Source organism: Watersipora subatra, chromosome 2 (assembly GCF_963576615.1).
Source record: "Watersipora subatra chromosome 2, tzWatSuba1.1, whole genome shotgun sequence".
NCBI lineage: Eukaryota > Metazoa > Bryozoa > Gymnolaemata > Cheilostomatida > Watersiporidae > Watersipora > Watersipora subatra.
Window position 1 is genome coordinate 9,641,785 of NC_088709.1, and position 27,364 is coordinate 9,669,148.

Sequence of the window (27,364 nt, forward strand, 5' to 3'; positions counted from 1 at the left end):
GGCTTTCACTAGTAATAAGATCACCAAGAATAGTGTCAGTAAGTAGTACAATAGCCTGACAACATAGCCCTGATTTATATTTGACATCCCATCTTACGTTGATAATTGAAAAGTTATCACAGTATTCATTGTGGTAGGGCAATAGGAATTTCAATGAGCAGGCGTTACTCATTTTGGGCTGATTTTAACAGAAGTTTAGGGTAGTGTATCATTAGAATGAACTTATATAAAATAAGGCTACCGTCGGCACTCGTGTTTAACAAAAGTTTGTTTATGTGTCGGTTTTAATTTAACTACAAAACATGAGTACAAGTAATGCATAAACAGGCTTGTCGCATTCTAATTTCTAACTACTAGTTAAAACTAAACCAAGAGTTGTATACTCTGGGTTTAGTTTTAATGTTCCGCTACAATAGCGCAGCTAATGGTAACTCATCTGTAACCTAAGAGTTGCAATAATGATATAATGCGGGTGGCTAGCATAAAACGACCGGTGTTAGAGTCCTATCATAGCCATGCTGCTACCGCGTCACTTTCAACTCGACAACTGGGCAAAAACTTTTTTTCATTATTCTTCTTAGTGGCATTAAGATTATAACCTAGAAACGCTGAGCTATATATCCAGGAATAATTCTCGAACTGGGTACGTTTAAAGAATTTTTAGTTTTCTACTGTATGTTTGTTCTTGTTTAAAATAAAATTATTCTTATTATATTCTCTGCGTATTGCCTTCCTGTTTTCCAGCGATCAACGACCCGTATTTTAGTGTTAGCACTGTCTTATTTTTTAATTGGCTGTTAAGTACTGTTTGTGGATAAATCGACTGCAGAACACATTTGCAGTGTACCTTAGCCTATCTAGTGTGATTTCTAAGTAACCCTTTCTGGAATACACAGTTACGGATTTCCATCTCGGTGTTAACCTAAAATCATTTTGAAATTATTATATATCGGATATTTGTTGGATACTAGCCATCACAATGAAGAAATGGCCCTTTTTCAGCATACGATTTAATTTCTTGAGATCGTAGGAAGTACAATATGATGATAGTGGTGTATTTTAGCCCTGCAAATCAGCTTTCAATCAAATTGATAATTTTGTATTTTGATAGTTTTAGATTTTCCAATAATAGGCTTTTATCTATTGGGCTATGGCTAGTCCTAGGACCAGAAGAGTTTTGAAAGAAGTCAAAGATACTAATGATAATAAGGTATGCATGGCTGAGAATTATTGATAATTGCCAAACTTTAATTTTATTATTGTTTAAATTACAAATTTTTGTATTGTACTATTTTCATTAGCTTTCAAAGCGAATGATGCAATACTTATTGTTTTAGCGATGCTTTGATTGCAATACGTTGAATCCTCAGTGGGTGAGTGTGAGTTACGGAATTTGGATATGTTTAGAATGTTCTGGCAAACATCGAGGTCTTGGAGTGCATATCAGGTATGTGAGACATGTGAAATACATTAGTAGAGTCTATTATGATTTTCATCGCCGTGAAGTCAGCTTTCCGAGAACTTGCAAGTTCATTGAATGAGTCATTTACTGTTCAATGTAAGCCATATGATATTAAATAGATTTTCGCCTGCTTAAACATAATACAGATAAAAAACTGCTACAAAAATATATAGATCTACAACCATTCATTACCAGTAGCATCACCATTGTGGTATAATTAAAAATCAATAGATAGATTTTTACATAAATCCTTTCTTTAGTATTGGTAAGAATCCGACAAATTCCATACGAGTTCAACTGAAACCTTTGCATGCTAATTTTTATGAAGCTCAATGCTGTCATTGCAATGAAGTCATTCCCAACAAAAATGGTCTAATCTAGATATGACGGAAACCTTAGTAGACAATACCTTTTAACTAGTACATACACAAATTATCTTCAAATTTTACATTATCACTAATTCAAGGAATTCAATTCAAACACGTATGGCAGAAAATCTGTGGTGACATGTCTTTGCATTATACTAACCTAGAGTAACTCCTTGGTATTTTCTCATTGGTTCTATAGTAGATTTAATCATAGATTATTTGTTGTAAGCATAATGTAAGCATGTTAAATATTAAAATTGCTTATTACCTATGGTAAGATTAGAATTATTTATTATTGATCGTCTCGCGGTCACGCTGGTTCCTTTTGCAGCTTTGTTCGTTCAGTTAGCATGGATAAATGGAAAGACTTAGAGCTAGAAAAGATGAAAGTTGGCGGAAATAAAAAAGCACGAGACTTTTTAGAGAACCAATCAGATTGGGATGTTACTGAATCGTTTCAACAGCGGTACAACAGCAAGGCAGCGGCTCTTCTCCGCGATAAGGTACATTTTTGGAAAGCTTGTTGCGGTTTCAGTGCTTATCAACTCCATGATATCATGTTTACCATTTATAATCTCTGATGCGTATGTGTACAGCTCATTAGTTATTTTGCTAAAATATCGCAATGAACATTTAATTGCTTGTTTTATACACTAACTTTGTCGTTAGTGAAAGCTAGCTTTGTGTTAGTTTTCTGAAACAGTATCTAGTAATGGAATATGGCATGTCTGTGTTGTAAGTAACATTCACCTTGACATCGTTTTCGATTTCTACAAGCTTTGTTACACGCTAGTTGTTCACCCCTGCTTGATTTGTTAAACAACTTCTATGCAGATATTTGTCCATCTTAAATATGTTCGCCCGTAAGATGGACGGTTTTTGTTTAGGTGGCGACAGAGGCTAAGGGGGAGACCTGGTCTGCGGCCACGTCTTCTGCACGTGATTATATTCCTCATAATGCATCATCAAATAGTCTTAAGCTGACAGGTGGGGCGCAGAACTCATCGTCTAATGATCTTGAAGCCTTCTACGGAATGTCCAAGTAAGTAGTTGATGAAGTAAACTCATATTTTGTGATGCTGTTTGACTGTGTCGAATATAGATGTTTGGTGTGATGTGCTTTGTTGTATGTATTTAGGGATGAAATATCACGCAAAAAGGAGGATTTCTTTGAGAGAAAGAAGCTAGAAAATGAAAGCAAACCGGCGTAAGTTGTCATTGTTAGGACAAAAACTTTGGATAGTACAAGCCATTGTGATCCTGAGGCCTTTCATAAACTAAGAAATTGAAGTATTGAGTCTTGAACTTGTGTCATTCATAAAATACTGTAGCCAATCACATTATGTATCGCATCCCTATATAAGCCGCATTCGCTCTATTTAGAAAAAAAAGATAAAGCAGTACATAGGCCGCACCTTTTGTATAGGCTGCAGAACTCATAACAGTGCTTTTTGATATAGCAGAAACTCTGCTGTATAAAACGGAACACTGCCGTTAGGCACTGTTCCGTATTGACCGCCACTTTTTAACCCAATGCCTAATGGAACAGTACCGTTAGGTATTGTTTCGTTGTTTTTTTCACCGCTAGAGGCGCACAAACCGGAGATTCCGGTTAGTGGGAAAGAAAAAGCTACAGAATAGCCGCAGCCTCTACATAAGCCGCATGGCTCAAAACGTCTGAAAAAAGTAGCGGCTGATAGTCCGAATAATACAGTAGTACCTACTTTTGAGAATCACCTGTGCCATGTCGGCATTGTTTAGTCTACACATCGCCGGTTTATTGGTGCTCTTTTATATGTTAATGACGCGAAACAAAAACAAATTGTTTCTAGAAAAAGGATATCAATATCCGATTAGATATTGAAACGAAGTCAATTTTAATCATTATCATAGAATTAGATCTAGTATAGCAGTGTCTCAGGTAAAGAATCATTCAGAATATGTATAGCAGCAGTGGAGTTTGTTGAAGAGTTGCTGAGATGGTTTATTATCCCGTAAAACTGAAGCATTAAACCAAATGTCAATCAACCAAATGTACAAAAAGGACATAATTTCCCTATTCAAATGTAGCCTACATAGCATTAGAAGCAAATAAAGACGTACATGCTGTTTTAAATAAAGATAACATTAGAGATAACAAAAGGCACAACACACAACACGCTGGCTACACTTTCATTAATTCCAAATTACATAAGAAAAAGTTTTTAAACATATATCCAATAACAAAGTTATATACCTGAATCAAGATCTCTGCTGGCATAACATTAAGTGAACTAGTCTTTTAGGTTTGCAAATACGCATAACAAAATAATCTTCATGAATTAAAGAAGAGTAGGTTTACAAGTGTCTACAAGCGGAGTCACAATAACTAGTTAAAACTGTTTGTATTTATACAACTTAAAGAAAAATAGCTATAATTGGCTATAGCTATAATTATAATTGTGAATAACAGTGTTCTAATACATAACGCTTTACATAAAGCACAAGTATAATAAAAAATGCCAAAAAAGTTAATTTTAAATTCACAAACACCAGTGAAGATAAAAGCGCATGTAAACCACAAGTCTAGCGCCCATCACTGCAATATGGGTTGCGTTGAAATAATACAATATTTATTATAGATAGAGACTTAAGTTGAAACTGGCCTATCATGAAGTGTAACATGAGGGCCTCTGTGTGTTTTACGCAACTAAATTTTTGTAACAGGAAGAACGACATGAGAATTTCATAGATTGTGCATAAATTACTTTGTTATATTTTATGTCAAAATCGATTTTAGATTGACCTTTGTGGTTTGTTGTTTTTATGACTGTCTATTAAAATGCCACTAACCACAAATTGTTGCGACTACCATATACAGTTGGTCAAAAAAGAGTATATGGCAAAAATTTTTAAACAGCTTAAATATTTAAACAAGTTTGTGAAATATTGAAACAACCTTGATATAAACAAAATGGAATTATAACAAGGTTTGGCAGACTTGCTTACTGTTGCAGTATTGATATGTTGACAGTACTAATACATTGATATCGATAGTATTGATATGTTGATAGTATTAATACATTGATATCGATAGTATTGATATGTTGATAGTATTAATACATTGATATCGATAGTATTGATATGTTGACAGTATTAATACATTGATATCGATAGTATTGATATGTTGATAGTATTAATACATTGATATCGATAGTATTGATATGTTGACAGTATTAATACATTGATATCGATAGTATTGATATGTTGATAGTATTAATACGTTGATATCGATAGTATTTATATGTTGACAGTATTAATATGTTGATATCGATAGTATTGATATGTTGACAGTATTAATACGTTGATATCGATAGTATTGATATGTTGACAGTATTAATACATTGATATCGATAGTATTGATATGTTGACAGTATTAATACATTGATATCGATAGTATTGATATGTTGACAGTATTAATACATTGATATCGATAGTATTGATATGTTGACAGTATTAATACGTTGATATCGATAGTATTGATATGTTGACAGTATTAATACATTGATATCGATAGTATTGATATGTTGACAGTATTAATATGTTGATATCGATAGTATTGATATGTTGACAGTATTAATACGTTGATATCGATAGTATTGATATGTTGATAGTATTAATACATTGATATCGATAGTATTGATATGTTGACAGTATTAATACATTGATATCGATAGTATTGATATGTTGACAGTATTAATACGTTGATATCGATAGTATTGATATGTTGACAGTATTAATACATTGATATCGATAGTATTGATATGTTGACAGTATTAATACATTGATATCGATAGTATTTATATGTTGACAGTATTAATACATTGATATCGATAGTATTGATATGTTGACAGTATTAATACGTTGATATCGATAGTATTGATATGTTGACAGTATTAATACATTGATATCGATAGTATTTATATGTTGACAGTATTAATATGTTGATATCGATAGTATTGATATGTTGACAGTATTAATACGTTGATATCGATAGTATTGATATGTTGACAGTATTAATACGTTGATAAAGATAGTATTGATATGTTGACAGTATTAATACATTGATATCGATAGTATTGATATGTTGACAGTATTAATATGTTGATATCGATAGTATTGATATGTTGACAGTATTAATACGTTGATATCGATAGTATTGATATGTTGACAGTATTAATACATTGATATCGATAGTATTGATATGTTGATAGTATTAATATGTTGATATCGATAGTATTGATATGTTGACAGTATTAATATGTTGATATCGATAGTATTGATATGTTGACAGTATTAATATGTTGATATCGATAGTATTGATATGTTGACAGTATTAATACATTGATATCGATAGTATTGATATGTTGACAGTATTAATACGTTGATATCGATAGTATTGATATGTTGACAGTATTAATACATTGATATCGATAGTATTGATATGTTGACAGTATTAATACGTTGATATCGATAGTATTGATATGTTGATAGTATTAATACATTGATATCGATAGTATTGATATGTTGATAGTATTAATACATTGATATCGATAGTATTGATATGTTGACAGTATTAATACATTGATATCGATAGTATTGATATGTTGACAGTATTAATATGTTGATATCGATAGTATTGATATGTTGACAGTATTAATACATTGATATCGATAGTATTGATATGTTGACAGTATTAATATGTTGATATCGATAGTATTGATATGTTGACAGTATTAATACATTGATATCGATAGTATTGATATGTTGACAGTATTAATACGTTGATATCGATAGTATTGATATGTTGATAGTATTAATATGTTGATATCGATAGTATTGATATGTTGATAGTATTAATACATTGATATCGATAGTATTGATATGTTGACAGTATTAATACATTGATATCGATAGTATTGATATGTTGACAGTATTAATACATTGATATCGATAGTATTGATATGTTGACAGTATTAATACATTGATATCGATAGTATTGATATGTTGACAGTATTAATACGTTGATATCGATAGTATTGATATGTTGACAGTATTAATACATTGATATCGATAGTATTGATATGTTGACAGTATTAATACATTGATATCGATAGTATTGATATGTTGACAGTATTAATACATTGATATCGATAGTATTGATATGTTGACAGTATTAATACATTGATATCGATAGTATTGATATGTTGACAGTATTAATACGTTGATATCGATAGTATTGATATGTTGACAGTATTAATACATTAATACATTGATATCGATAGTATTGATATGTTGACAGTATTAATACGTTGATATCGATAGTATTGATATGTTGATAGTATTAATATGTTGATATCGATAGTATTGATATGTTGGCAGTATTAATACGTTGATATCGATAGTATTGATATGTTGACAGTATTAATATGTTGATATCGATAGTATTGATATGTTGACAGTATTAATACATTGATATCGATAGTATTGATATGTTGACAGTATTAATACATTGATATCGATAGTATTGATATGTTGACAGTATTAATACATTGATATCGATAGTATTGATATGTTGACAGTATTAATACATTGATATCGATAGTATTGATATGTTGACAGTATTAATACGTTGATATCGATAGTATTGATATGTTGATAGTATTAATATGTTGATATCGATAGTATTGATATGTTGGCAGTATTAATACGTTGATATCGATAGTATTGATATGTTGACAGTATTAATATGTTGATATCGATAGTATTGATATGTTGACAGTATTAATACATTGATATCGACAGTATTGATATGTTGACAGTATTAATACATTGATATCGATAGTATTGATATGTTGACAGTATTAATACATTGATATCGATAGTATTGATATGTTGACAGTATTAATACATTGATATCGACAGTATTGATATGTTGACAGTATTAATACATTGATATCGATAGTATTGATATGTTGACAGTATTAATACATTGATATCGATAGTATTGATATGTTGACAGTATTAATATGTTGATATCGATAGTATTGATATGTTGACAGTATTAATATGTTGATATCGATAGTATTGATATGTTGGCAGTATTAATACGTTGATATCGATAGTATTGATATGTTGACAGTATTAATATGTTGATATCGATAGTATTGATATGTTGACAGTATTAATACATTGATATCGATAGTATTGATATGTTGAGAGTATTAATATGTTGATATCGATAGTATTGATATGTTGACAGTATTAATACATTGATATCGATAGTATTGAGATGTTGACAGTACTAATACGTTGATATCGATAGTATTGATATGTTGACAGTATTAATATGTTGATATCGATAGTATTGATATGTTGATAGTATTAATATGTTGATATCGATAGTATTGATATGTTGACAGTATTAATACATTGATATCGATAGTATTGATATGTTGACAGTATTAATACATTGATATCGATAGTATTGATATGTTGACAGTATTAATACATTGATATCGATAGTATTGATATGTTGATAGTATTAATATGTTGATATCGATAGTATTGATATGTTGACAGTATTAATACATTGATATCGATAGTATTGATATGTTGACAGTATTAATACATTGATATCGATAGTATTGATATGTTGACAGTATTAATACATTGATATCGATAGTATTGATATGTTGACAGTATTAATATGTTGATATCGATAGTATTGATATGTTGACAGTATTAATACATTGATATCGATAGTATTGATATGTTGACAGTATTAATACGTTGATATCGATAGTATTGATATGTTGACAGTATTAATACGTTGATATCGATAGTATTGATATGTTGACAGTATTAATACATTGATATCGATAGTATTGATATGTTGACAGTATTAATATGTTGATATCGATAGTATTGATATGTTGACAGTATTAATACATTGATATCGATAGTATTGATATGTTGATAGTATTAATACGTTGATATCGATAGTATTGATATGTTGACAGTATTAATACGTTGATATCGATAGTATTGATATGTTGACAGTATTAATACGTTGATATCGATAGTATTGATATGTTGACAGTATTAATACATTGATATCGATAGTATTGATATGTTGACAGTATTAATACATTGATATCGATAGTATTGATATGTTGAGAGTATTAATATGTTGATATCGATAGTATTGATATGTTGACAGTATTAATACATTGATATCGATAGTATTGATATGTTGACAGTATTAATACATTGATATCGATAGTATTGATATGTTGACAGTATTAATACATTGATATCGATAGTATTGATATGTTGACAGTATTAATACATTGATATCGATAGTATTGATATGTTGAGAGTATTAATATGTTGATATCGATAGTATTGATATGTTGACAGTATTAATACATTGATATCGATAGTATTGATATGTTGACAGTACTAATACGTTGATATCGATAGTATTGATATGTTGACAGTATTAATACATTGATATCGATAGTATTGATATGTTGATAGTATTAATATGTTGATATCGATAGTATTGATATGTCGACAGTATTAATACGTTGATATCGATAGTATTGATATGTTGACAGTATTAGTATGTTGATATCGATAGTATTGATATGTTGACAGTACTAATACGTTGATGTCGATAGTATTGATAGGTTGCTTGTGTTGATAGACAGCAGTGTGCTAGACTTGGAATCTTTTACAATGCAGATCTTTTACAATGCGTATCCTAAAATGTAGAAGCTCTTTCTAGTCAGCCGTAATTATATTGATAATAAGAATGGCACGACGAATAGTAGGCTAGCATAAAGTTCTACAAAAGTCTGTGACAACAGAAGACAACAGATAGTACTTCACATTTGTCAATTTACTTGTACTACTGGGCGGATGCAAGAGCTCCATACAGTTATAGTCAGGAATCCTGAATAAAATCAAATTGTCCATCCAGCAGTCATCAACCTAAAATGCATAGTTCATACCACTGCTGCATTTTCTTTAAGACAGCTCTAACTAGCCTGCATGCTAAGACCCATATGTTTCCTGTTCTCTCAGAGATTTACCTCCTAGTCAAGGGGGTAAATATGTCGGCTTTGGCAGTACTCCAACTGAACCGAAGAAAGATGATGCTCTCATGAACAGTCTCACATCGGTATGTGAACTTCGGTGAAGTAGATCCCTTCTTTTTGGAATCAAATTGTTATTGGAGTTGTGTACTCATTGCCACTACCATCATGGTACGAGTAGTGTGCAAGTAATGTACAAATGGACTAGTGGATGTCATCGTTTAAACCCAATACTGATGTATCTGTAATTTTGCAAAGCGGTCATGCCTGATGCGATTCGTTTAAAGACACTCACATCCAACAGCATTCACATTTTTTTAAAGAATTTAACTTTTTTGTTAATGGACAAACATTTTGGTATAGAAATCAAATAAGTTGTCATGTAAGGTTTTCTTGTACTATTATTCACTCAGCTAAAATAGCTTTTCAAATCACCATAGCGCTGTGTAAGTATATTTCAAATGTACTTGCTTGTTGCAGGGCTGGGCATCATTCACTGTTGGAGCCAGTAAGCTAGCCTCATCTGTCTCTCAACAGGTATGCTTGTTATACTGAGCACAACTCGTTTCATCCGCGTGTTGTTACAATGTTTTATTATGTTTACATATTTCACCTTATTCCTCGCGCATGTTAACAATTAAAAACCTGATGATTAAAAGTTTTAATGTTAATGCTATGTTAATACAGTGTGTGGCTATTGTTCGCCACTGCGTGTATCTTTTTGAACTGCTAACGAAGGTATGACAGTGGTAATGTCTACTCGCCGCATGAATCATGACAGGATGCAACTTCATTTCAATCAAGAGTGAATTCTGGGAAGACAATTTCTAATCATTCAAAATTCTTACTCAGATAAATGACATACTCAAACATGATTGTTGTAATTCTCTATCTACATGGCTTATTGAATAATATAAACACAGGCATTGTTTCGATTTGTCACACTTGCCACTATTTATATTAATAAATGCAACATTGTCATCGTGTGTGTCTGTCTGTTAGTCTGCTGCATTTCCACATTTTTTGACTGATTTAATCCAAACATCAAACGCATGTGCTCTGTGTTTTCCAACGGGTCGCTAAAAGTGTTTGCTTTCAAGCTGCATCTAGTTCATGAAAACTAACTTCTTAAACTCCCACCTGCTGGATATCTGATTGATAATAAAAAATCCCGAAATACTTACTGCCAGCTTATACTGAAGTAAAGTATTGGATAGGCAGAGGTGAAAACGCATAGACACCAATAAAGATATGTTGTCATCGTGTGAATGTATGAGCATGGGAAGAGCTGACCGAGGAAAGTAAATTCAAAATTGGTTATCGCACAAATCGAGATACGAAAGAGTCGTGACTGTGAAAAGTACTCTTGAAAAGCTCTCATGTCACATCTATTTATATGCTTTTGTTGTTACAGCGTGTTATATGTTGTTATATCATGTGTCAGTAGTGTTGTGATCTGTTGTCATGATGTTGTATTAGTTGTGCTGTATTTAGGCTACTAAACTTGGTTCAACAGTCTCTGAGAAATCAAAGGAGGTCAGCCAGAGCCTTAGTGAGAAGGTAGGATCTGTACACGTGTCTCTTGCTGTTGATTTATGGGAAACAATAATTCATAGACTTAACCATGGCCCATGTTGTGTGACTGATGGTATTAGTGAGTCACTCCTAAGTAAAAGAATTTAGAAAATGAGTTTGGTTTCATAGATTTTTGACAGGCTAAATTATTCATGTGTAAATTAATCAAATGAAAATCGCCATCACCTTCAACTTTTCGTAAAAGCTATCGGCACTTTTAAAATCTCATTTTGATTTTAATAATAGATTTTCATCTCTTGTTAAATGTCTTGATTCAGCTTGTATTTGTAGACAAATTAAATTGTCTGATGAATCAGTGGTTTGCAGACATTTTCATCTTTACACTGTCACCAATGATATACAGCCCCCATGTGGTGGCTGTATATCATTGCTGTCACCAGCCCCATTCACATCAACAAGCTAACAAGCTGTTCGTTTTTCCTAGGTGGCTGCAAAATAATTTTGATGATGGTAATTCTAATTCATGGTATTTACTTGAACAGGGCTGCCTGTTGATAATAGGATAGTTTGTTTGGAAATGTGATCGCTGTGCAGCTTCATTGCTGAAGACTTGTTTTTAAGAACTGCCTTGATGAATGGAAGTATACTTATACTATGTCATATACTTTCCTAAGGCAGCTTTGGCAGTCAGTAATGCTTGCGTAGTCCTTTGTCATATTCGATTTTCTTAGATGAAAGATGGAAAGCTTACAGAGAATGCCAAGTCGAGTCTTTCTTCACTAGGAAGCAAGGTGAGACGATTTCCTAATCTGATTTCACTGTTTCTGTGTCAACTGTTGGAAAAGCTATATGACCCATCATCAGCGATATGCTTTCACGGTACTATCGTTTGCACACTCTAGTCACTCACCAGGACACTGGCACTGCTGAGAGATGAAAACAATGTTTTTGTCCTGTAACTGCGAGTTCTTAGGATTAATCTAGGTTTTCATCTCTGCATTTTAGACTACTTACATATCTTCTACTGTGATAATTCAGGATTGACGATTCCTTCATTACATAATCGTAGAAAGCTAAGAATCAATTATGAATCAAGATGCAAATTATTCATCATATTGAATTAGAAATAAAATATTATCATAAAGTAAAACAATACGCTTTTCCTCTATGACATTGTCCGTTTCTCGCACTATCGCAGGACTTTGCTCGCTGTCTGCATGTGATTATTCCTGATCAGAGGTCCTGGTGTGGCAGTCATTGACGGAGTTATGCATACATGACACAGGGTATACTCGCTGTCATCATACGCTCCTATAAAACACTGTTAGGTTTCATGCTTGTGCAATCATTTTCTCAATGCTGCAGGTGACAACCGGCTGGAATGATTTCTCCACCATGTTCACTGACGGTCATAAGCACAAAGCCTTAGCAGATACAGATGAAGCTGGTGGATCAGCAGTCAAGTGAGTGTTCTCACAAACTAGTCTGACAGCTACTATAACTTTACTAATGTCTGCTTTGCCTTCAGCATTTGTCAAGCATTGCAATGAAGAAGTGTCCTATATATGATCTCCTGCAGCGCTCTGTACGATAGCCACACGATACCATTTACATGATATAATTTGGATCTCTATCTATGAAGAAAGTTGATCCATAGTACAGAGAAAGAGTTAATAACTTAACTAGTCCATCTAGGTATAGGTTTTTGCTGTTGGAGTCATGTTGTGTTATGAAAAGTGACTACTGTTAAGGTCACCCAAGGATTGCCTTTGACCAGGCTTATTAGGCATGTTCCCAATTATAATGCATGCAGTCTTGACTATTAACTGCTTTCAATAGACAGCCAAAGTTTCAGCTAGATTTATATAGATCTTGAAGTTATTAACACCTTGTCTTACATGGCCATCAAAATCTGACTCCTTAGTAAGGAATAAAAATGGTCACCCACAAGCATGATTAATTGATTTTCAAATGAAATCTAGCAGTTAAATTTTGTTTCCCTCGAGCATACACGTTATGCACAGGAAGTCAGCTTAGTTGTCGTAAATCTAAAATCACTGTCATACGGCAGCTAAATCAACACAACAAATTTTTTTCGATTGCAGCTGCTAAAAGTCATTCTCTACAATTATTTTCTCTATTTTTTGTTAGAAAAAGTGAAGGCGGAGGCAGTAGCTGGTCTTGGGGTACCTGGATGGGAGGAGATGCAGAGACGAAGACTAGCGATGGAGATGAAGGAAGCAAACCTGAGTACAATAGAAAGGAAACAGGCATGTATTGACTTTGATTCACTTTCAATATGCAGACTTATCACAACTTGCTAAGGTGGCATCTCAACTTTTATTTGCACGTAGGTGAGGTTTATTGATTGGAATATTTAGAACAGAACACCTAAGGCCATGGTACCATCCTGACTTTCATTCCTTATGGGACTTGCGCAGTAGAAAAGCGATATTGACTGCTTTGTGGATAATTCGAGCAAGTTCACTAATTTACATACAAAATTATTGTTATATGAGCTAATCATAGTGTGCACATAGTGACATCACACAATCACGGTGTCATATTTGCTTGTCTGAGAGTTCATATTTCGAAGAAACCTCTCCTGTATCCATTGCAGCATGCTACAATTGCGACAATTACGACAGCTACTGTTGGGTTTGTCTGGTAGTAAGAGGGGTGCAGTTGGATATGTGACCTTGACCCATAATAATATTCGTTATAAATCATTACTATTTCCCTACAAGCTGGTTGCATTTTCAGCATCCATCTAGTTAACGATCAGCTTATCCAGTTTTTCTCTAATGAAATTCGCTTGTATTCCTTACAAAATTTGATTTTGATTTGAATTTCAGTTTTCTAAACACAGGAGCAAAACCAGTTTTTAAATCAGCGTTTGAGGACTCACCTTTTTTTTGATGCAGGCCTTTTTTGCATGGTTTCCAAGGCTACAATTTCAGGGTTGTAAATAACGTGAAAAATTACTTGTTATACATGTAGTGTTTTATTCAATAGATGGCTACACAGCATTAGGCTCCGATGACTTGGAAACAGATGATTGGCTGAATGCTGACGATGACGAGTGGGAGAAGAACTGGAATGCACAAGTAGGAGGAGGAAACGCTGCAAGTAGTAGCCTCAGCTCATCAGCTGCTCCAAGGGCAAATGTTCAGCCACCCAGCTCCAGTAACCCCAATGATTTTGAATCGTATAATCCTTTAGCCAAGGTCACAGCTAAGCCAAAAGCAAAGTCCAATGATGATGATCTGTGGGACATGCTGAACAATTGAGCATATTAGCCTATTAGAGAGAGATTAGCCTAATTACTGGTGCAGATTAGCGAATTCTTAAGCAAATGTGGAAAATAAGACTATTTAGTTAAATGTATGGCTAGAGTTTCCAGAGGATTCCAAATCAGAATGCAGTAAGCCAAATATATTTAATAAGCTTAACAGAAGCTTCATGCTGCACTCTTTTAACATATACAGCAATATTTTTAAATACAAATAACCGTTGTAATTTATATTTTCATAATAAAACACTTCAACATTAACTACTACGAAATTTTATCCAATCCCGCACCATCTTCTATGACACGTCCACACAGGTCACATGCTTCTTACATACTGGATTCAAACAAGCTCAGTCTTCAGCTCTTTCAGGGAAAAGTAGTTTTGCCTTGAGCAACTTCTTCTTGTCTGCTTCCACTTTGAACTCCGATTCCTTAACCTGGACAAATCGAGATTAGCTTCAAAACGGTACACAAAATGGAAAGAATAAAGGGTTTCACCAATTTCATTCAACTTCAGACAGTAGAGGCTCAAAGTACAACGGCTTTAAGTAGACTGTCTTTATAACTGTGTGTGTGGGAGTCGTCTATATCTTACTGTATTCAATTTAGGTATATCAAAAATAAAACTTTTTCCAATCAAATAGTTTTCATCTTTGATTAAAACTAAAATTTAATTTGTTTACTGATTCATTCAATATATCACTGATTAAATTGCATCCCAGGCAGAGGTTCAAACATTCATAACAGCATGGAGCAAAAATCAGTATGTCAATATATCTTTCAGAGGAGTATTCAAAACAAAAGCTTTGGACACGAAGCAAGAGAGATTTATATGATCTGCGATGATCAGTAAAAAACTTTTATGTAGTCCACTTACAGCCACTACATGATAGCCTAGCTGCTGGAGTTGAGTTTCTGCCAGTCTTCTTTTTGCCTCTAAAGGAGTTTCATCATTCAGACCGATAGTGTAGTGATGGTACTCGTGTCCAAAGACAGCCACCCTAAAACAAAGACACAGTCTCATCATTCAGACCGATAGTGTAGTGATGGTACTCGTGTCCAAAGACAGCCACCCTAAAACAAAGACACAGTCTCATCATTCAGACCGATAGTGTAGTGATGGTACTCGTGTCCAAAGACAGCCACCTTAAAGCCTGGTTCCCATATCGATTGCGAGACTCTGGCAGTAACTTGCGCAGCAAAACGCTTGCGACGCTAGGCTCGGTGGCATCTGTTCACATAAAAGCTGCATCGCTAAACAGTCGCATAATCACATAAAATGTTCACTCGCCATGCCGTTTCAATAATGGTGACCTTCACCTGTACAGTGCATTTTGGGAAGACTTTGCCTGCGGCTTTTCGCAAAAGTTGAACAGCGCTAAACCCTTGCGTTGACGGCTGGCAACTACCAGCGGGACTCGGCGGTACCCGGCGCGTAGGTTCTCATTTCACCGCTAATAGCCTGCGGTGCAGTCACCAGTGCTTTGCGACGTATATGGGAACCAGGCTTAAAACAGAGACACGGACTCTGCTTTCAGCAAGCGATGCCAGCAGCACACAGCCTTCATTGGTTGTCTATGTTGAATAAAGGAGCATTTTGCTTAGTTATGGGTTTGAAGAACAGTAGACACTCCTATAATGTAAATTCCAGATATTGTAAAAAATTTGTGAATTTCTTGCTTCTTACTCCGTAAAAAATTCCATATAACGTAAAGTGTCAACTCAGACGAGTTCTCCAATTCGATTTGAATGTTAGTCTATCTCGCCGCCCGTTACAGCGACACTCTACCAATTTGAATGTCACGAGTTTGAGCAGTGTCGAAAGTTATCTTCTATCCTAATCTTGACCCCTGATTACAGATAGACACCGAACAGGTAGAAACAGCTTTTTATAGTAAAAAGACTTTGTTGTTTTGCCTTATTGTAGACGTATAAAATATTTATTATTAGTTGAATACATTGCAAAATAGATTTTGCTATTTTGAAAAAATCAGTAAATCGTTGTAAATGAACATCGGAGATGTGCAGTCCCCATGAGCTTAGTGTAAAATTACTGCAATCATTGTCTATAAAACAAGCGTGATTGATCATAAAAAGGAGAAAAGTTATCGATGCAAACGGATAATATTGCAGTTACGGTACAGCCCACCAATTAAAAGAGCTACGTCAAGTTTTTCCTATTTGCATGACCAAGGGGTGAGTTTGGAAAGATCTTGGAACGGATTAGGCATTTTATATGTATCTTACTGTTTTTATAACATAAATTCCCTATAACGTGAACGTTCCCGAAACGGATTATTTACAGACTGTACGTACAGCGCAAAAGTGTAAAGCCGCCTACAATAATCTAAGGACCGCCTACAATAATTTAAGGACCTATAATAATCTAGTGTTTCTGAAACATATATAGCCATTTCTAATTTGTTCTGAAAAAGACAAGAATACACAGACCTGGTATCATTTTAATGCTCAGAATCTTCTCCGTCTGTTTTTCTTATCTACTCATATTTGAAAAGAATACTCTGGCTGTTGCGTCGCTAAGCAGTGTTGAATGTCATTATTTTTATTTATCAAATGCTATTTTGGGAAACGAGTGCTTAAACTGTCAAAAATGACTGAATCGACTGCTAGAGAAGTAGAAATGTCAAATATTTGAAAAAACCAAACGATTTAACACAATGGCTTGAAAGAAAGAATTACCACCTATTAACTTTGTTAATGTTTCATTAATACTGAGCAGATCTCACCACGTGAGTGTACTATGTAACTAGGAAAAATAAATTTCAACAAACAATACAATAACATCACAGATTATGTACATTCTTAGGATTAAAATGCTAATTTTAATCTCAAAAGATTAAAATAAGGTTAAATTATAACTCTATTTAGGTTGACTATGTTGATCTTATTGAGTTCTATGACTCAAGTGTATAAAGGCTATAAAAATTACTAGAGGGTCTTACACTTTTGCACATGACTGTATGTATGGTAGCAGGAAGATCTGGATAGGATTAATTACCGCATGCATAAAGGTGTTCAAAAATTGCGATTGCTAAAATGGTTAGATTTAGCATAACTTTGATACATTTAGTAAGTTATTTAATAACCCTCGATACATAGCATAGTTTTAGATACACGTTACACAAGCTTCCAATAGAGTTTTATCCTGTAGAGTTTAATGAGTACAAACAATTGGCACTATTCAGCGCCATGCACCAGGTTTCAGCATTCCCAATACAAAAGCTATGCATTTCCACTACACGTTACATCAGGGTGGGGTAACTCCAACAAAGCTTTGAATAAGTTAAATCCTAGGAACTACTTGCGTTACTAGAACAACAAACAAGACTCTCACATATATGCGAGTAGTCATGCTCTTGTCAGAACATGCAATCCATGTGAAAAAGGCAGACCCAAGAATCCTTACCCTTTTCTTTGTGGCAGTTCAAAATTTTGTAACAGTTCATGAAACGATAAGCAGCTACACAGACCTTCACTGAACATACCATTTCAGATGTGATGCAGCCTCTTCCTTATCAGAGCTAACGTCACCAGGTGCTCTGACATTACTAGGTGAAACAACCACCTGTTTTTCTGTGTCATATAAATATCTAAAATCTACAAAGCCATCATTGTGATCTATCAATATGATGTCAATGCAGGTTATAAAGAGGTGTGTACAATATGATGTCAATGTAAACTCCTAAGAATATGGGAGGTATTTTCAATTTTGTGTGACCATCCAAAATTGCATTGGGGTTTGTTTTAGCACACTATTTCTTGCTAGTTCCTGTCAAAATTTAATTTTCTTGTCCAAAAAAATACTAGGGTATTCTGAATATTGTCGCCATTTTGTTTTAAAGGTTGACTTGCAATAAAATTCACATTAGAGTTATTTGGTATCAAAAGATTCACCATGTCTTAATCTGTTGTGTTGTAAGTGCGAAATATGTGGAAATGTGATTACAAGCTCTTAAAAGCTCAAAAACGAAAAGCCGCCGTAGTTTGGAATCTGTTTATTTATCTGACGTATTCATTACAGTTTGGTTATCGTCTTGTCACGTATGTTCTCACGTGAATTGAAAGGCCAATAAAAAGCTCAATATAAAACTTATCGTAGCACTAGTTTACGATCAACACTTCGGGTTTTACCGAAGACTCCGTATCAAATATAGATGCTCGCTACTTTACAATTTTGTTTTGGCTTGATCAAATCGTCAAGTCGTAATCTGATCATGTGACCCAACACTTCGCAAATAATTTTTGCAGCACTCTTCGATTATCTCAGGTGACCAACAGGCTCATCATGATTATCAGACAATGATATGTACTCCTTCGAGGTAAGGTTAAAAAATTAAATGAATTTTTACGGCAAGTTATAAAATATCACTGTTAAAAGTGACGGCATTACAAAGACGATAAAATAGATGCGTAAGAACAATAGACATGGTTTTATTGAATGCGTAAAGTATATTTGTGAAAATATTTCGAAGAATAAAGTTGCATGAAAGTGTAAACAGAAACCATCTACCACAGCTACGCCACATTTGAACCGTTTTGGAAAGAGAATCCAAACTACAGCGGTCTCGTGTGGCTGCGATTAACTGTTTGTTTTTTAGTTTTTAAGAGCTTGTAATCACATTCCCACATATTTTGCACCTACAACACAACAGAGTAAGACATGGTGAATCTTTTGATATCAAATAACTGTAATGTGAATTTTGTTGCAAGTCAACCTTCAAGTAGAGAGATAAATTTGCATTGCAAGCCATACGACTGATGAGTTAGCAAATAAAAATTCATAATAAATTTTGGACAAGTCCATAAACATTTAGGCCGTTGAAGTGAAGGAAATGTGCATCTGGACCTCATTACTAATTCTGAGTCTAGAAACAGTATTCCTTCATTACTAATTCTGACTATAGAAACAGTATCCCTTCCTTACTAATTCTGACTCTAGAAACAGTATTCCTTCATTACTAGTTCTGACTACAGAAACAGTATTCCTTCATTACTAATTCTGACTCTAGAAATAGTATTCCTTCATTATTAGTTCTGACTCTATAAACAGTATTCCTTCATTACTAGTTCTGACTCTAGAAATAGTATTCCTTCATTACTAATTCTGACTCTAGAAACAGTATTCCTTCATTACTAATTCTGAGTCTAGAAACAGTATCCCTTCATTACTAATTCTGACTCTAGAAACAGTATTCCTTCATTACTAATTCTGAGTCTAGAAACAGTATTCCTTCATTACTAGTTCTGACTCTAGAAATAGTATTCCTTCATTGCTAATTCTGACTCTGGAAACAGTATTCCTTCATTACTAGTTCTGACTCTACAAACAGTATTCCTTCATTACTAATTCTGAGTCTAGAAACAGTATTCCTTCATTACTAGTTCTGACTCTAGAAACAGTATTCCTTCATTACTAGTTCTGACTCTAGAAACAGTATTCCTTCATTACTAATTTTGACTCTAGAAACAGTATCCCTTCAATACTAATTCTGACTCTAAAAACAGTATTCCTTCATTACTAATTCTGACTATAGAAACAGTATCCCTTCAATACTAATTCTGACTCTAGAAACAGTATCCCTTCATTACTAATTCTGACTCTAGAAACAGTATTCCTTCATTACTAATTCTGACTATAGAAACAGTATCCCTTCATTACTAATTCTGACTCTAGAAACTGTATCCCTTCATTACTAATTCTGACTCTAGAAACAGTATCCCTTCAATACTAATTCTGACTCTAGAAACTGTATCCCTTCATTACTAATTCTGACTCTAGAAACAGTATTCCTTCATTACTAGTTCTGACTATAGAAACAGTATCCCTTCATTACTAATTCTGACTATAGAAACAGTATTCCTTCATTACTAATTCTGACTATAGAAACAGTATTCCTTCATTACTAATTCTGACTCTAGAAACAGTATTCCTTTATTACTAATTCTGACTCTAGAAACAGTATTCCTTCATTACTAGTTCTGACTATAGAAACAGTATTCCTTTATTACTAATTCTGACTATAGAAACAGTATTCCTTTATTACTAATTCTGACTATCGAAACAGTATTCCTTCATTACTAATTCTGACTATAGAAACAGTATTCCTTCATTACTAGTTCTGACTATAGAAACAGTATTCCTTCATTACTAGTTCTGACTATAGAAACAGTATTCCTTCATTACTAGTTCTGACTATAGAAACAGTATTCCTTTATTACTAGTTCTGACTATAGAAACAGTATTCCTTCACTACTAGTTCTGACTCTAGAAACAGTATTCCTTCATTACTAATTCTGACTATAGAAACAGTATTCCTTTATTACTAATTCTGACTATAGAAACAGTATTCCTTCATTACTAATTCTGACTCTAGAAACAGTATCCCTTCATTACTAATTCTGACTATAGAAACTGTATTCCTTTATTACTAATTCTGACTCTAGAAACAGTATTCCTTCATTACTAATTCTGACTATAGAAACTGTATTCCTTCATTACTAATTCTGACTATAGAAACAGTATTCCTTCATTACTAATTCTGACTCTAGAAACAGTATTCCTTCATTACTAATTCTGACTATAGAAACTGTATTCCTTTATTACTAATTCTGACTCTAGAAACAGTATTCCTTCATTACTAGTTCTGACTATAGAAACAGTATTCCTTCATTACTAATTCTGACTCTAGAAACAGTATTCCTCCATTACTAATTCTGACTCTAGAAACAGTATTCCTTCATTACTAATTCTGACTCTATAAATAGTATTCATAATAAAGGGTAAATAAATAGTAAATGAATAATCAAGTGTAAGTTATCTCTGGGATCTTAAAGCAAGTCTATCACATACCTATCAAGTTACCAGTAGGGAACCAGACATCTCGGTTAACAAAGGCTGCATCACAGCCAAGACAATCAACCAATGCCAGGCCAAGTGTATTGTGAAAAGCAGAGAAAGGCTTTTGAGGCTCGTGCTACAACAATTATCATCGAACAGGGCAATTATTTCAGCCTCTTTTAACAACAGACATTCAACAAGAGAAAGTAGAGAATTGTCAGTGGTGGCAACTACATAATCAGCATAACCTTGGCAGACTGCCAACTGAGCTAATATATCATTCTATGCTCAATACAGAAGTATTAAAGATAAACTTGCACAAAATCTGATTAGGTTTTATCAAAAAGTATAAGTATTTATCTATCATTTGGGATTGTATTTGGTGTTTGAGGTAATCTGACTGCCAGGATGTTTCAAAATTGAATTTGATAAAACTTGATTGCAGTTAAAACGCTCGGAAGAAAAAGACCTGCTCAGACTTCTACAAGAATTGTCCTGAAAGTCCTGCATATCTACTATATAAACGGCAATCGTTGTCTGTCTGTCTGATTGATTGATTGTCCGCCTTATAGAGCGGTCTTTCCTTTTATCGTCGTACGAATTTCGGTCGTACGAAGCGAACTGAATTAATATGTGTAGTAACGGTAAATAAATTATAGAGCGGTCTTTCTTTTTCCATTCGGTCGAACGAAGCCAACCGAATTAATATGAGTACTAATTATCGTAATTTCGTAATATCGTAATTTCGTAATATGGACTATTAGCCGCTACTTTTCTCTGACGATTTGAGCCAAATGGCTTATATAAAGGTGTGGCGATTCTGTTGTTTTTCTTTCACCGCTCGGGTGCATTAACCGAAATCCCCGGTTAGCACGCTTTTTAAACGGCAAATTTTCTGCCGTGTTAAAAAGCACCTTTCCTGAGTTCTGCGGCCTATACAAAGGTGTCTATACAGCTATACAAATGTACTATTTATTAAATAAAATAAATTAACGAGTAGTTATTTACATGCAATTAATATTTACTGCCAACGTGTACCGAGAAGGTCACGTAAACGTTTGTTTCTTGGAGCCACTGGAAAAACGCATTTCTCACCTACTAAATTTCCACATCAAAAAGGTAAGTGTTTCTTATACGATGTTGTATTGTTTATGAATTGCCACATCTCCACTACTTAATAACGTTGGATTTGCCGCTGTTCGAGATAGTGGGTCATGTTCATTTCCTTCAGCAGCCGAGTTACTAATTTTTTCCAGCTACGAGTAGGCCTACTGTAACTTACTATTACAGAACTTTCACGAGTACTCCGAGGGTTGCGATACGCTATTGTGAAAAGAAAAGAAAGAGAGCAGCTGCTATCGACTTACTGTCACCCTGCATCAGCCATGACCAGCTATACGTCGCCTGCTCAAAAGTAGACGCACGCCGAAACCTGTTTCTTCATACGCCCGACAGAAAAACCAAAAATGTTCTCTATCCGTAAGTGTTGCGTTGAACTAAGGGAGAGAGAGAGAAAGGGAGAGAAAGGGAGAGAGAGAGCGAGGAGGAGAGGGGGGGTAGAGAGGGAGAGAGAGGGAGAGAAGGGGAGAGAGAGGGAGAGCGAGGAGGAGAGAAAGAGGGAGAGAGAGGGGGAGAGAGAGGGAGAGAGAGAGAGAGGGGGAAGAGGGAGGGAGAGAGGGGGAGAGAGAGGGAGAGAGAGAAGGGGAGAGAGAGGGAGAGCGAGGAGGAGAGGGGGGAGAGAGAGAGGGAGAGAGAGCTAAGCGTTGAACTAAGGGAGAGAGAGAAAGGGAGAGAAAGGGAGAGAGAGGGAGAGCGAGGAGGAGAGGGGGGGGAGAGAGGGAGAGAGAGAGAAGGGGAGAGAGAGGGAGAACGAGGAGGAGAGGGGGGAGAGAGAGAGGGAGAGAAAGAGGGAGAGAGAGGGGGAGAGAGAGAGGGGGAAGAGGGAGGGAGAGAGGGGAGAGAGAGAGGGGAGAGAGAGGGAGAGAAGGGGAGAGAGAGGGAGAGCGAGGAGGAGAGGGGGAGAGAGAGAGAGGGGGAGAGAGAGAGAGAGGAAGAGAGAGAGGGGGAAGAGGGAGGGAGAGAGAGAGAGGGGAGAGACGGAGAGAGGGAAAAGAGGGAGAGAAGGAGAGAGAGAGGGAGAGCGAGGAGGAGAGAGAGAGAGAGGGAGAGAAAGAGGGAGAAGAGGGGGGGGGGGAAAGAGAGGGAGAGGGGAGAGACGGAGAAAGGGAGAGAGGAGAAAGAGGGAGAGATGGAGAGAGGGAGATGTAACTGCATATTTGGAGTTGTTTTACAGTATGAAAGCCAACTCTCAATAAACCTTATGCTGCATGTGAATCTGTTACTGTAGGCGGGTAATGCAGCTAGTTGTTTATATATAAAGATCAGTGTTTGTTTGTCCGTCATTTGTGTGTCCAGTTAGCGATAGGGTTTTACGAACAACAAATCCACTTTGAACTGGAATTCAAACTGAATCTTGTTAAATCTCTAATGAGTCTTTAACGAATTCATTAAAGATTTGTTACATGAACTAACCAATCTTCAACACAGGCATGAAATGGTGATAGAATAAGCTCACCTTACTACAAGCAAGCAAGGAACTAGGCATCTCCATTTGATACTCCACTCTACCAACAGTACATATATTCAAGAGTTTACTATAGTTGGAGGTTGCTGTGTGATGTGGTACTCCCTGGGCTACAGTAGTACATACAAGGAAATTCATATCTGCTCTTAATACTGTTAAACGCTCTAGCAGGACATGATATATGGAACTATTGCGTAATAATACTAATAAGTACTAACACTATAAATAAGTAATGGTAGTAGTTACTTACACTAGTAGTTACTTACACTAGTAGTTACTTACACTAGTAGTTACTAACACTAGTAGTTACTAACACTAGTAGTTATTAAGACTAAAATTTTGCCACTACAATCTAACTCAAGTGTCCATTAAATTGATACAAATAACTCAACTACCTTAATAAAAACTATATATATATATATATATATATATATATATATATATGTGTGTAAACACTAGAGATGTTGGCATTCCGAAGAGCTATATATATCTTAAATAGAATTTTGAGCAGTTTGATGTCGTTTATATCCATGGCTTCCCTAATCACACACAGATAATAACAGCTCAAATATGCTAAAACGAATACATATGACAATATAACTAGGAGTTGACAATACATGAACTTTCATTGTCTTTTTATATAGGTTAGGTCATAAATAAGATATTATGTTGTCGTAGTCAGTGTTGTACTTCTAATTTCAATTAATCGCCAACTAATTTACCTTCAAATGCCTATAATTTACAGTCCCTTCTGAAAGCCATAATTAATTTAGTAGCAGTGAAGCGAAAGAATGAAGAAAAATCTCAACTTACTGAGCAAAGTTATCCTCTCTTCTGACAACAGATCTTTACATATAGCTTCAGATTTTATGCCAAAAACAAGTAACGACCAGGCAATATCTAGATAGTACTGAACATTTTTCATGTCAGAACTTGCCGCCTAAAACAGAGCAACGAAGTTGTGACCGGGTATGCATTTTTGTCAATCTTTCACTGAGACAATACACCTATCCTTGTCATACCACACATGTCACCTTCACCAGGCAAACACTTGAGCCTCACCTGCCACACATGCAAATTTCACCTGTCAAACAACTGAGCCTCCCCTGCCACCCAAAGCTTTCACATGCCACACACACAACCTTCATATGCCACACACACAACCTTAACATGCCACACGCAACCTTTTATGCCAGACACCCGGTTTCCCATGTCATGAACCTACACCTGACTATCACTACTCACACAACTTGACTTCATTTGTCACAGACACAACCGTCATTTGTCACACCCTGCCACACCTGCCACCCACTTAACCATTGTCAGTTACACACCCAGCCATCACTATCTACACAACCATCCAGCAAATGTATCACACCCAACCATAACTTGTCCCACACCCAACCATAACTTGTCACACACCCAATCATCACCATTCATAACGGAATTTTTTCTTACCTTCAGCTGTTTTGTAATGACTTTGCTGAGGTTGTCAGGCAGAACTCCAGTTATGTGACAAGTTGACAGTACACTAGCAAATTGTTGTACAGATAGATTTTTTGGATGCCTGCAAAAAAGATGGCTACCCTTGATTGCAGACAGACTTAATTGGTAAAGCATTGACTCAACCAGCAAATATAATTTTTTAAATAATACTTAGGGCAGGTATAAATGGGGCTATTAATTACACTTACACCAGATATAACTAGGGCTATTAATAATACTTACAGCAGGTATAAAAGGGCTATTAATAACACTTACCACAGGTAAAAATAGGGCTAATAATAACACTTACTGCAGGTAAAAATAGATATACTAATCATATCTACTACAGGTATAAAATATAAGCCCGCCAAAGCAAAGTGTCAAAACAAATGTACACTCAATACTTGGAGTAGTTGGTGTTAATTTCATCATCTTTCAGCCGGAACTTACAAGCACTCAACCATTTAAGTTTAAACTCAAGCTACTGCAGCTCACTGTGCAGTAAAAGGTGGAGACAATGCAACGAAGTACTGTATACTGTTTTGCTTACTGAATAGGTTTGAGTTGTCCACTCATGCGCACAGTGTTTCATTTTCTCTTACCACGTAATACTTTGCGTGATCTGGGTGTCCCGCATAGCTAAAGGTGTTGTTTAAAATAAAATGCGTCCAATCAAAGACAATCACAGCTGAACTATATGGAGCGCAGTTGATCTTTTTTCACTAACTTTTTAACCACAACTATTTCTTATGTCTCTTATTATTATTATTATATTCACGCAGAGCTACAAACCAAACCAACTATTTTTAGACAGAAATTTTTAATGTTGTAATTTATCTTTGCAAAGAATCTGGATATTTCACCGGAGTAGTGCCTGGTGTACTTGTAAAAACTAATGAACGAATGTAAAATTTTAAAAAGGTTTAGTTACAGATGTTTAGGTGAGTCAAAACTTTGTAACTATATAAGCCGCATTCAATAGTAAAAACCGCATAATCCCTTAAAGATTAACTTACACAAAATTTTAGCAGATTTTATTAGAAAATATCGGTATTTTTCTATCATTTGCGATTGTTGCTGATGTTTGAAGAGATCAGACTGCCAGGATGTTTCAAGGTTAAAATCAACAAAACTTGATCGCGGTTAAAATACTCCGAAGAAAAATATGTGTAAAATGACATCACTAGTTGCTATAGTTGATATCAGCTATTGCATTCAAGTTGCAGCATTACGTGTCTCTATTCTGTCAGTCTTTTTGAAACTATATACGACATAATCGCACTTTCGGTTGAATTTGAGCATTTTAACCACGATCAAGTTTTATCAATTTTAATCTTAAAACATCCCGGCAGTCAGATCACCTCAAACATCAAATACAATCGCAAATGATGGAAAAATACCAATACTTTCTGATAAAATCTCCTAAAATTTTGTGTAAGTTCATTTCAACTATCTGCATGCCAGAAAGCTTCCCATCCATCAACATATTAAAAAGCTAAAACATTGGCTTTTTAACACTGATCCTAGACGGTATTACCAATTTTCCATCGACTGTGAAAGCATTTACAATAGCAAAATTCCGTTTGAACTGAATATAATTGTGAAGTTCTGCTATGCTCGTACATAACAATGACTAA

The 27,364-nt window shown here is 34.8% G+C and overlaps 2 protein-coding genes across 6 annotated transcripts in view; one reads left to right on the forward strand and one right to left on the reverse strand.

Moving 5' to 3' along the window:
* Positions 1-533: 533 nt before the first annotated feature.
* LOC137386751 (ADP-ribosylation factor GTPase-activating protein 1-like) lies at positions 534-14,812 on the forward strand. 3 transcript variants are annotated; one of them, XM_068072878.1, is made up of 13 exons: positions 534-643; positions 1,112-1,210; positions 1,338-1,447; positions 2,162-2,333; positions 2,718-2,872; positions 2,969-3,037; positions 9,961-10,057; positions 10,452-10,508; positions 11,466-11,531; positions 12,239-12,298; positions 12,873-12,970; positions 13,659-13,777; positions 14,523-14,812. In XM_068072878.1, exons 2-13 carry the CDS (start codon positions 1,151-1,153, stop codon positions 14,795-14,797), a joined length of 1,338 nt encoding a protein of 445 aa, XP_067928979.1. In that variant the 5' UTR covers positions 534-643; positions 1,112-1,150; the 3' UTR covers positions 14,798-14,812. The 3 variants fall into 3 exon arrangements, with proteins under 3 accessions (XP_067928979.1, XP_067928981.1, XP_067928980.1); XM_068072879.1 differs by having other exon boundaries at positions 590-643; positions 1,118-1,210; XM_068072880.1 differs by lacking the exon at positions 2,969-3,037.
* A 115-nt stretch (positions 14,813-14,927) lies between these two features.
* The window catches only part of LOC137386749 (uncharacterized), a 29,568-nt gene continuing 17,131 nt past the window's right edge, over positions 14,928-27,364 (reverse strand). For all 3 annotated transcript variants that reach the window (XM_068072875.1, XM_068072876.1, XM_068072877.1), the window contains exons 7-13: positions 25,701-25,809; positions 25,056-25,182; positions 24,234-24,352; positions 21,671-21,794; positions 18,306-18,417; positions 15,677-15,800; positions 14,928-15,236 (exon numbers count right to left, since the gene is read on the reverse strand). In XM_068072875.1, the coding sequence (XP_067928976.1) occupies positions 15,150-15,236; positions 15,677-15,800; positions 18,306-18,417; positions 21,671-21,794; positions 24,234-24,352; positions 25,056-25,182; positions 25,701-25,809 (802 nt within the window). In that variant the 3' untranslated portion in view covers positions 14,928-15,149. The remainder of the gene's footprint in view (positions 15,237-15,676; positions 15,801-18,305; positions 18,418-21,670; positions 21,795-24,233; positions 24,353-25,055; positions 25,183-25,700; positions 25,810-27,364) is intronic.